Below are 12,440 nucleotides of genomic sequence, written 5' to 3' on the forward strand. Positions count from 1 at the left end.
ATAGAAATCAAATCATTCCTTAGGTGTTAAGAAATGCTTGTTCCCCTTGGTTTTCTCAAATGTCCACAGGATGTGGCTCTGCCAGAGCGGATTTTTGTTAAATGTTGCAAAACATGCCTCTGGGCATTGCAAAGAATCCCACATCAATACTTGTCAAAAGAGATGAATGACCCTGTACATGAGTTACTGACTGCACAACTGAGTGATTTTCATTAGACCTTATCTGCTTTTATCATCACACAATATTTGATTTTAACCATTACCTCACTATCTTCACATACAGTGAAGCACTACCTGATTAAGAGCATGCTTGTCCTTGCACGTTTCATTAGCATGTTGAGTGATCACTGAACAAACTATTTCTTTCATCTTTCCGAATGAAACACTTTAAGAAGAGACAAACAAGAAAAATCCTGTCTGAGCTGATCAAATATTAGATCAAGAATCAGTTTGTTAGATCGGAGAATAATTTTGAGTAAATATAAAGCACCATTGCCTGTAAGATGGATATGTTGATTCTAATTTAAATCTGAAAATATGTTTGAAGAAGAAATGTTATAGTAAGTTACATTTACTATTCAGCACTGTTTCTAAATCATTCATCAAATTTGTGACATGAATTTATTGTACAGACAGTAAGATGTTCCTCAATTGAAGCTCAAGATCCTTTGTGCATCATGCTGGAGAACATGATCATCAGCATTTATTTACACAAATGTGAGGAGCTCTTGCAGCTCAAGTGCAGCCTTAAGCAAATCATTTTTGAATGGCTTTTGCATTCTACGGTATATGTGTATGAGGTGTGTGCCCACCTGCTGCACAGCGGCCAGACTCAGGTGCTGTTGCTGTAGTGCTGCTGTCTGTAGCATGAGGTGTTGTTGTTGAGCTGCATACATCTGCTGAAGATACTGAGCTGCCGCTGTGCTGGGCTGCCTGTTCAAGGCCTGCTGGATGACCTGAGTAAGATGAGATGGGATAGGATTATTAAACAAACATGTGAATATTATTCTGCTCCTAGTCTACTAAGTCCTTTAGGGCATATATTATTCATGGTGTATTTCACACCACAGAGGTGTAAAGAAAAACATTTTGTGTTGTATAATCTGTAACCAGCGCATAACATTCCACGCAGAAAGAAGACCAGAGCGGTTCCTTTGTAAACACAGAGGGTTGCTGGGTGCACTGATTTGGCATGTGGGGTCACTGCCATCCATCACAGCAGCCTGACAGCATGACTACATTCCCTTCATAGCTATAGTGTCCCACCTAACATGATCTGTACACACTGTCCTTCAGACCAATCAATGGACTGTCAACCACTGGATATCTGAGAATATACTTGTACTATAAAAAAAAAAAAATCAATAGAACCACTGCTTTTAAAAGCTATCACTCCTGGTTCAATTATTTGCATTTGCTAATCATTTTGATAAAAGCATCCGATAAACTAAACTAACAAATACTTCTGCATTTCTTAATCTTAGCTTTTTTATATTTTAACACTTAATGAAACCCATCTAAAATCAGGTTTTATCTTTTAACATTAGTTAATGCACTGTGAACTAAAATAAAAAAAAAGTTTTTCTATTAACTAAAACAAAGATTAAGAAATGCTGTAAACATATATTGCTCACTGTTAGTTCACGTTAGCTAATGCATTAACTAATGTTAACAAGTGAGACCTTATTTAATAATGTAATAATTATATTACTTTTTTTTACAGTAAAACTATTAATACTAAATAATATATACCAAATTTGATTTCTGCTGTGTAGCCAAAGGGAGGAGTTTAATTTGACAGACCTCGTGCTGAGGAAATAAGCGCTAAAATGGAGAAGGAACTGAATGTCCTTATATCAGATTAGGGATAGATATCCATAAAACAAACCTACAAAAGACAATAATCAAGAAGTTCACAGTCTTATTAAGAAACAGGATTACATGTATCACAGTTTCTTATATAATATCAACATGTTTAACAATGTACATACAGCCAAAAGAAAACCAATTTTACCCTGTGAAGGACCACAAGTTGAGCTCTCTTGAATAAATCCAGCTGGATCCTTACTGACCATGTGCTCAGTATTAAGAATACCACCATTCAAATTCAGCTGACATCAGAGATCCTGTTCTGTGCAGCCAATCACTGGTGGTCAGCTGTTGACTCATTCTGATTCACAGAGAACTTCTGGACTATCATTCAGGATTGTTAAAGATCTATTATATGGCAATAAAACTTATATTTATTTTAAAATACTGTGTTACTAAATGAACAGCACTAAATGCACGTGACTAAGAAAAGCTCACTAAAAGCTGATTAATTTTAGAAGTACTTGCTGAATATGGCCTGTAGATGGCGCCAGAGGATAATGCAAATCCATGTGGCACAGTGAAGGACTTGCGATTGACCGACTGTGGATATTTATTTCTCTACCTGAACGGCCTGTCTGTCTGTGATTCCTCCGTAGACTGATATCTGAGGCACAGCCTGCTGTCTGCTGGAGCAGTTTGTTGAAGTGTTGCTGCCGGTGGAGGCTGAGGTGGTGCTAGGGGTGGTGACACTGGCACTGGAGGCCACGCTGCCCCGCTCCTTCTCCATGGGGGGCCTCCGCCTGCCTCTGCCCGATCCACGGTTACTGTCGATCCTTCACACTCCCCTCCAGCTGAGAAATACAGTGCAGCAACATGTCCATCATTGAAAGTCTTTCTTTACATTGCTGACACTGACTAGTACATATCATTAGGTGGGTCCCAAATCGAATACTTATGCACTATTCTATGACATTTTGTATTATAAACAGTACGAATTCACTTTAATTATGTAGCGGGGGGGGGGGGGGGGGGGGGGGGGTATGGGTTTATCAGACTCCTTATATAATTCATACTCTACATGCCTGAGTATATAGTACATAAGAACACAGTGTATAAGTGCATAGTGTAGTCATTTGGTACTCATTTGTTGTAAGAAGGTTTGGAACATAGCAGCATCTTTCTTTTTGTCACTGCTGCTCATAAAAGTACTTAAATATTTTGTAATAATAAGTACTTTTTTAATGGTGATCTATCGCTTTAATACTAAAAAAAGTGGCCTGCATGTGTTTGTGTACACTTATATAAGTATTCGCACATTACGAGTTTATGCTTCTGTTTTACAAATGTAATAATTTTTTTCATCATCAATTATATCATTAGCATAATAGTTTAATTACACATTTTGAAGGGATGTTAAAATTGTGGCCATACTGACAATTAAGTATTAATTATTTTACAAAATATGGCTGCTAACTTCTATTTTATTTTGTTTAAATGTATAAAAATTTTAACTAAAAACTAAAATCAACTAATAACCGTAGGTGAACTTAGGCACATTGTAATGTTGAGATTTGATAAAGATTGCATTTCACAGTATTATCGAATTGATGGTTTTAACAGATTATCTTTAAGTGAGCATGAGATGAAGACAAAGGTCATATTAATTTAAACATAGGCAAAATGAGCATGATAATAAAAAGCTACAAACAGTTTCATTCAGATTACTTGCAATTAGCCAAGCTTTCTGCTACCCTGAGGGGAGTCCAGGGGGAAAAAAAATCAATCACAGACTTTCACATGATTCCTGTATACTTTAGTGGTTTGCTGTGTTAAACATCATGCATTAAAATCCATGTCACTCTCACATTGAGTTCCATCTGACAGGATCTCGATTTAATCCATGCAGATTTCATTTCTAAATAGAAATAGAAAAAAACACAAAAATCCAGAACCAATGCTGTAAAGGGTGTATCATAGTGATGACACATTTTATCGTGCGTCTGTTTTACCGGGTGCTCTGCAGCTGAGATTGTTCACCAGCTTATGTGAAACAGAACACATAACATTACACATCACATCGTAATATCACATGTCTTTACGGGATCTTTAAGGAAAATCACTGGCAGTGTGAATGAACCACAATCAAACCATCCCGGGACAAATCACAGGACACATTACATTATCTGTGCGAAAGGCTTTTCTCTGACATCCCCTGTCAGGTTGTGAGGCCTGGGGTTACTGGTCTCCTCATTTCTAACAACTGAAAATACTCAACCCACTCTTGCCTATGCAATAATAATAATAACTTTTAATCTCATGTTATTATCGTAACAACTCCTATAAATGTTGTCCATGCTGTAGTAATTTATAGCTTCTGGGCAACTGGAAGCCCTTAATAGATGAGTCTGATGGGCTTCAGTCCTCATTCCCTGAGGATGGCAGTCCACTTGTAGTCTTTGGTGACTTCAAAATCCATCTGGTGAAGCCTTATGCTGCATGCTTCCACTTACTCCAAGCTTCATTTGATTTCAAACGGCTTACCACCACAAGCACTCACAAATCAGACAACCAGCTTGACTTAATTTACACATGCAATTGTACTGCAAACATAATTTCGGTAAAAACCCCTACAAATCTAATTTCTCTATTACATTTAACCTAGATCTTACTACTACTAGACTATATATGTCCTCTCTCGTCCATACCAGCAAGTGCTACTCCTTCTAACCCCTGGCTATCCGATGTTATTCGTGAACATCGATCCAAACTCAAGGCAGCAGAGAGAAAGTGGCACAAATTAATAGAACTGTCAGACCGGAGTATGTATCAGTCTTTGCTTTCATCTTTCTCGCTTCTTGTCTTCTCTGTCTCTCTGACTCTATGTCATGATTTCACCTTCCAGCTAGGTTTATAAACAATTACCCAATCAAATTCGGTCAGAAATCAGCTGACTTTCAAGACCACATTCATGACCACATTCACAAAACCGCTCAATCATGCAGGTTTGCATTGCACAACAACAACATGCTGCTGTTCAGGCCCTTGTCAGTTCTAGGCTGGGCTACTGTAATCCTCTCCTGGCTGGACTTCAATCATACGCAAAGCTTCCACACACAATTCAGATTGCAGCAGCACGACCAGTCTTCAACAAACCCAAAAGGGCCCAGGTCTCTTTATCACCCTGCACTGGTTGCTCCTACTTCCACTCACTCTTATGAATTTACATCATTTACAAGTGAGCAATGCCTTGTGGTACATTTTCGTTCACTGTTCCCGGATAATGGAATGATCTTCCGAACCCTATCTGGAATGCTGAATGCCTGACAACTTTCAAGCAACAGTTGAAAACTCATCTATTTTGTCAACACTTGACTGCACCTTAATATATATAAAAAAAAAAAAAAAATTCATCTCTTTCCTTAATCCTTCCCTGTCTAGTTTGAACTAATCTGAACGATGTCTGAAACTTTGTATTATAAGCACTTCCTGTGTTTATCTGCCTCGTAATGATGAATCACTTGTTGTTTTCCTCAATTGTAAGTTGCTTTGGATAAAAGCATCTGCAATATGAATAGACTGATCGGCTGGAACAACATAATGCAGTCATGACAATAGCACTGGAGGCAACCCCAGGCTTGGATCCATTTGGGGATCTCACAGACCATAAGAGATGCATTAACAGGCATTATAACATGCTGAAAGCGTGATTAATGCTTTGATTTCCACTCAGGTAAAACTGCTTTTGTTTCTTTGGAATGCAGTTGATAATGTCATACTTAAAATGGTGATTTTTCTCATTTACGGTTGCAATCAAAATTACTCAACACCTCAGAGACTGCAAAACTTTACAAATACAAGCTTTTCTGAAGATCCAGGATAAAATAAAAATTGCATCTATAACAGTTCACTGGCATATTAAGAGTGATATAGTCAATATATAATGTGATATTTTTGAGTTTTAAGATTTTTTAATAATACTGCTATGTCATAATTATTCAACCCCTATTCAACATTGCTGTTTTTAAATCACTTATTTGCATGGTGGGGAATAAAACAGTCTCAAAACACAATTAAGCCTTTAGAAACTCGATTAAAAACAGAATTAGCTTGAGCTGTTACACATACAGTTAGCCCATGCATGTGTTGAAGTTTAGTTGCAAAAATGTCAACAGAGATCTCACGAAAGCTAAAGAGAATAAATATTGTATTACTTTAGAAAGGCTAAGGCTATATATATGATGATTTCCAAGACATTGAAAGTTCCTAGAGACACAGCTCTCAGCCTTATTCCTTAGCTTAAAGTGTGTTTTACCAGAAAACCTTTGAGGGTGTTGAAGAAAAAGCACAATATCATATGTTAATTTACCACTTTTACTATGGTAATGCAGTGCCTAGTGTGCATAGTCTTTTGCATTCCTTATAAATATTTCTGCCTTATATGGTTATTATAATCCCCATCAGATCAAGTTATTTCAAATACTTGCTGCTGACTGAAAGTGAGTTTTGAGCTCAACTTATTTAAAAAAGTTTTTAATGCTAGTTTTATAGCTGTTAGCTTTATGAAATGATCTGCAGCTCCGACACTATCCAGATGCAGAGAAACTAGAAATAAGAAATAAATTAGAAATAAGATTAGAAATAAATGTATTTTTATTCATGTTGTGTTAATTTTCACTTGAACTTTTGTTCATTCAAGTTAATTACCCCCTATAATTCTCTCTCTCTCTCTCTCTCTCTCTCTCTCTCTCTCTCTCTCTATATATATATATATATATATATATTATAAATGATAACATTAGAAAATCATATTTTGAATACAATTTTGGAAATAACGTTTTCAAAACACAAATTTATGCACAATGCATTTAAAAATGGAAAGATAAACTTTTGAAAAACAGAACAATATTATTGGTTGATGTTTTTGATAACGTTCATGACATCAGAAAATAATGGTAACTTCTAGGGCAGAGAAGCAGATTAAAGTGTCATTTAAAAAAAAATGTTTTTAGAATGCTGTCATCAGAATCTTTATTTTTCATTATACAAAAAGTATGACGGAATTCTATGAAATCCTATTCAGTGCAAAATCAATCTCAATAACACATTACAACTAATTATCCTATATGCTAAATAAATAAATAAATAAAATCCTATATACTAAATATATACTATATAAATTGATTATACACTGCAAAAAATGGGAGACAAAAACACATAAAAATGTTAGTCGAAAACATTCCACAAATGTTTTAACTGCAGCTAATTCATTAAGTCATGTATGTAGAGCATAAAATTACTAGCAGGGAACTCTCTTAAATCAAACTTTAAAATGTTGTAAAAACAGTTCACAAGCCAAAACCCAGTCAGTAGCACTGTACTCACTCAGATAGTCTGACAGCTTCCACCACAACTCATGACAGGATACAACTAGCAGCAAGGAGAATCCAAACTCTGACTCTCCTGAGACTCCTCCCATCACAGATGACTGGGACCCAATAAAGTCATTAAACAAACACACATCAAAGGCTACTGCCGGGGGAAATGAGCTGAGGTTTTCTTCTTGGGGGCTGGGAGGACACTTGTTGATCAAAATAGACCCGGACCCACTTCCTGTACTCAGCAGAGGAACAGCTAGACCAACAGTGTGGCCACTGAACCAAATGGGAGAGATCCTCTTCTGTAGTGCAATACACCTGCTGTAATCTGTCTAACACATTCAGACGGACCTAAAATGTTGAGTTATTTGCGTTTGTTTGGGTGCACATAAAGAGAAAAAGACAGAAAGAGTCTTCAACCGGTACTACAGTGAGATTTTATAAATAATTCCAGATACTGAATTCAGCAGAATACATTTGTGGAATTTGTTTGATCCCACTTAACCTTCCACTAGATGTGGAATCTTTCAAGGACGTAAAAGCTCAATACAGTCCATTCTCCAGTACCTTGAAAGGGAGGCTTGTCCTCTCTTTGTAGTTCTCTCTCTCCTCTCTTCTCATTATTAAACGGTCTAACACTACACACTACACATTATTCCACTTAATTTGCTCTGTAGTCTGCATTAGAGACCTCCACACCACACAGCTCTGTAGCTAACTGAATGTCCAGTGCCAGCATCATCCGAGTATCCTCTTGCAAAACCCTCTCACAGTCATACAACAAATTGAGTTACACTCATTGAAAACCAAAGTGCTTTTTGTGTAGCTACCAGGATGTAAAGTCTGCACTGAGCGATACAAATAGGATTAGCATGAGCGAGCCGGAGCTGTAAAAGGCAAGGTTCTTTTCAAGGCGCTCAGGTAGAGATGGGTTATCAGCACAATGCAGAGGCCACATCAAACAATCAGGGCTAAACCCTTAGGGTGAATGACTGCAGATGGATGAGACACCCAATCTGTGCCTGTCTGGACAGGCCATAGCCAGGTTAAACCAGTCTGCTAGGATCACAGCAGCCTGGCCACCAAAAGATGTTGAGTAACTGCTAAAACCAGTTGTGTGTATGGTCAGGCATTTGTTATGTCATAAACTGACAGCTTGATTGAAAAGAATGATTAATGGTCAGTCCCTGTTCTGAGTACTGTGTTTTCACGTCTTGCAGTGTACATTCTAAACTTGTATTTTAAACAGTGGTGCATCAAGATGAATCTTCTTGAATTAGAAATAAATGTATTTTTATTCATGCGGTGTTCATTTACATTTGAACTTCTGTTCATTCAAGTTAATTATCCCCTATGATTCAGAAACGGCTGTTTTTCATGTTCATTCACTCTGCTGTTTTTGTTATATATATATATATATATATATATATATATATATATATATATATATATATATATATATTATGGATGCAGCTTTTATGAGCTGATATTGAGAGACTATGACTGTGTGTGTATAGATAGAATAGTGAATAGTGAAGTGACATTCAGCCAAGTATGGTGAGCCATACTCAGAATTTGTGCTCTGCATTTAACCCATCCGAAATGCACACACACAGAGCAGTGAACACACACACACACACACACACACACACACACACACACACACACACACACACACACACACACACACACACACACTGTGAGCACACACCCGGAGCAGTGGGCAGCCATTTATGCTGCGGCGCCCGGGGAGCAGTTGGGGGTTCGATGCCTTGCTCAAGGGCACCTAAGTCATGGTATTGAAGGTGGAGAGAGAACTGTACATGCACTACCCCCACCCACAATTCCGTCCGGCCCGAGACTAGAACTCACAACCTTTCGATTGGGAGTCCAACCCTCTAACCATTAGGCCACAACTTCCCCATAATAAATAGATAATAGATATAATAGATAGATAGATATTAGTGATTCTAATATATTTTATATTAATTAATATAAATTAACCATTAATTAATGCAAAATATAAAATATACTAATTTCTCTTTTTTATATAAGCTAAAACAAAATCAACTTGTTGTTGACATGTTACATATATTGTACATATAGTCTAATATATTGTTACAAATTTTAATTATAATTAACTGACTACTTGTTAATGTAAAATAAAAAAAAAAATTATAAAAATCCAAAATGAGTTAATGCATTATGAATGTACATGAATTAACTATGAAAAAAGTATATTTCTAAATAAACATTACTTAGATTAAGAAATGCTGTGAAAATTATTCATTGTTAGTTCAAGATAGCCAATGTGTTAAATAATGTTATTAATGTATAATGTATTTTTATGTGTGTAATATTGTTTTGTTAGATTGTTTATAATGCAATGAATTGATAAACCACAGTGGTAATATTTATTATTATAATGGTCCATTAAAATGATCTCACATGTATAGTAAACATTTAATCTAAAATTAGATCTGAAATTAGCATTTGATGCTCACCACTCTGCTAGTTAAACCCAGGATATTAGCTTCATCACAGGATGCTTGTTGTCAGTCTTGACACCTTTGGCCAAGTGTGAGTAAACAGTAAGGCAATTAGGAGTTTCTACAGTTAATGGATACGTCAGACGTGGTGTCACCACGAGATCTGACACTTTGGAAACTCATTCTGTCAGATTTAATGGTTCTCAGTAGCACAAGAGCGTACATCACTCAGAAAGATTTCACTGCAGCGAAGGACCTTGACAAAACATGTTCACTTAACAATGTGCCTGTTGAGCATACATCAATGCTTGTCGTAAATCAGAGATGTGGAGAGCTGGAAAAAATAAAGAGCACAGATGGAACCTCTAGCATGCGTGAATCAGTAACATTCTCTTCTTTTATCATCATCTGTCTCAAACACATGCAATGACTCAACACAGCAATTCTTCAGTCCTTCAGGCGAAGTTCTCCTCCTTGATTTGCTCACCAAACTAGTTACCTCAAAAAAGTTCAAAGTGAGAAATTTATCTTAACCTTGACAAGCCATTGTTCTGTCCTGCCAGAACTCTCTCTTCTCTGGTATCCATCATTCTCCACATTAGCACATTCCCCCTATGTGACAACCAGGCAGAGGAGATTTGTGGCCCTCATTTCCTTAAGATCAACCATAAAACCGCCGGCTTTGTCTGTAAGGTCCACATCGTTGTTCAACTGAGAAAGCATGAAATATGACCCCCAGTCGCCTTGGTATCATTATGAAGAACCCAACAGAGGGGTGTTTCTCTGTCTGGCAGCTATCACAAGTGTTTTTAGAGGTACTGTAGATTGCATGACCCATCATTAAAGGAATTTTTTTTTTTAAATGTTATTTTATAAAATGATCACTGAAAAGTTCTTTGGGAGACCCAAAATTGTTGTTCTGTGGCATCGCTGCGAAAACCCCTTGAGATTATGAGATGACACAGTAATGTCAGTCGGGATTTGAACATAGAAGCCAGACAGAATTTTCCACATGCAAATATCCAGGCAGCTGAAAAAAATCAGGGCGCCCACGTTGCATGTAAATGGAAGGGTCTAATTAATATGCAGACTGCGTGTTTGCATATTCAAATAGTCCAGTTTAAATATAGAGGCAGCTTATCATCAGCACCTGAACGGGAATGCCAAGTATGTGGTGCAATTTCACAAAGATTTGGGATTCTGCGCATTCAAAGCTATCATTTAAGATGGAGCCATTAACATATAAATTAGGTGCGCACAGAGCCAGATAAATTGGAACAGTAGCATGGTTTTGGCTATTTTGCTGTTGTTTTATTCAGCCGGGTGCACACAGACTAGATGTGTACTGTATCATGTCTAATTATCACGGAGTCCAAGCATGAAATAACCTGAATTCAACCCCAGTTTCCTCACTATACAACATATAACACAAAAAGTCACTGAAAATGGATAGGGTGATTACACATGAAGGTAATTTGACAACTATTGTCACTGTTCATTCTCACTCTATGGGGAAAAGAAATACAGAATAAAGAAAATCATACAGGAATTTAAAAGACCTTCTGAGAAATTCTGGGATGAACTATCCTTTTAAATGAAACTTGAAATGATTGGTTTGTCCAGCTCAAAGATGCTCTCACACTGGGACTATAAATTAATGTCTTCCTGCTAAAAGAGTAAGAGCTTTTCAGGCTGTATTCTTCCCCTTTGTCTCAGTGTAAAAAGACTGCAGCTAGCAGCACACGTGGCCATCTCTGTGCAAACTCCCAGAGCCATAAAACAACATTACCACAGGGAAGGAATCAGATACACAGATGCCCCAGAGACCACTCAGTTTACACCTCAAAGCCTTCCAGTCTATGAGTTATTACTGACAGAACCTGAAGAACACAGGTGAAAATCAGTTTGCACTTTTTATTTGAGTGACCAAATTTAAAGCGGAATTGTGACATTTATGCTACCAGCTTAACCAGCAGACCAGAAATGACCAGGTTTCTCAAACTCTGCCGAAGTTGGGTTTTGGAAGTAAAAAATACATTTTCCAATTCCATTTCATTTTCTCAATAAGGGAATTCATTTTTAACAATAAACAATTAAAGACAGACCTACTTTGAGATATGAGATTGTTAAAAGTATATTGTTTTGTTGAACCCAGCAGTTTGTGTTATTTCAACTTACTGTTTTAAATAACCATGTTTAACAGCGAGACAATCTGTGAAAATCGACAATACACATTCTGCAAAAAAAACAAAAAAAAAACACAAAGTGCTAAAAGAACGAACCCACTCACATAACTCAAATAACATAACAGAGTCAAATACCCTCTATTTTCCATAAAAGTTACACATTTCAGTTTTAAAGTTGCCATTTTGTAACTTTTTCCCATTTTGAAGCAGCATATAATATATTTTTAAGGGATGTTAGGTTTCGTAGCAAATGGTGACTGGTAGTTTTCCAGTTGCAAACATAGCTAAGACACCTGAGCAAACCATGTTCTTGTGAAACACAAACACCTGTCATAGCCACATGTCATAGCATGAAGCTGTTGGACAGTACTTAGCAAACGGGGAGGAAAAGATGACAGATCCTGTATGTAATTGAAACCCTCAGAGTTAAACTGCCTCTCTGATCTTTGATTTACTTCTGTCCTGAGGTGGAAAGTCTAGAGTGTAACGCAAGAATTGAAAAGTGATTCTAAATATCGAGCCTTAAGAAGCTTTGTAGCTCTAATTTGTCTAACAATGTCTAGAGATGTAACTTGAGT

The 12,440-nt window shown here is 36.9% G+C and overlaps 1 protein-coding gene across 5 annotated transcripts in view; it reads right to left on the reverse strand.

Annotated features, from left to right (window-relative positions):
* Nucleotides 1-12,440, reverse strand: part of LOC127944979 (polyhomeotic-like protein 2) — a 30,327-nt gene that overhangs the window by 12,658 nt on the left and 5,229 nt on the right. For 3 of the 5 annotated variants that reach the window (XM_052541433.1, XM_052541432.1, XM_052541429.1), the window contains exons 2-3: nt 2,435-2,663; nt 813-956 (exon numbers count right to left, since the gene is read on the reverse strand). In XM_052541433.1, the coding sequence (XP_052397393.1) occupies nt 813-956; nt 2,435-2,599 (309 nt within the window). In that variant the 5' untranslated portion in view covers nt 2,600-2,663. Of the gene's footprint in view, nt 1-812; nt 957-2,014; nt 2,140-2,434; nt 2,664-7,194; nt 7,241-12,440 lie in introns of those variants that run through there. The other 2 variants (XM_052541430.1, XM_052541434.1) reach the window with 2 other exon arrangements.

The sequence above is a fragment of the Carassius gibelio genome, chromosome A23 (genome assembly GCF_023724105.1).
Source record: "Carassius gibelio isolate Cgi1373 ecotype wild population from Czech Republic chromosome A23, carGib1.2-hapl.c, whole genome shotgun sequence".
In the NCBI taxonomy this organism is placed as follows: domain Eukaryota; kingdom Metazoa; phylum Chordata; class Actinopteri; order Cypriniformes; family Cyprinidae; genus Carassius; species Carassius gibelio.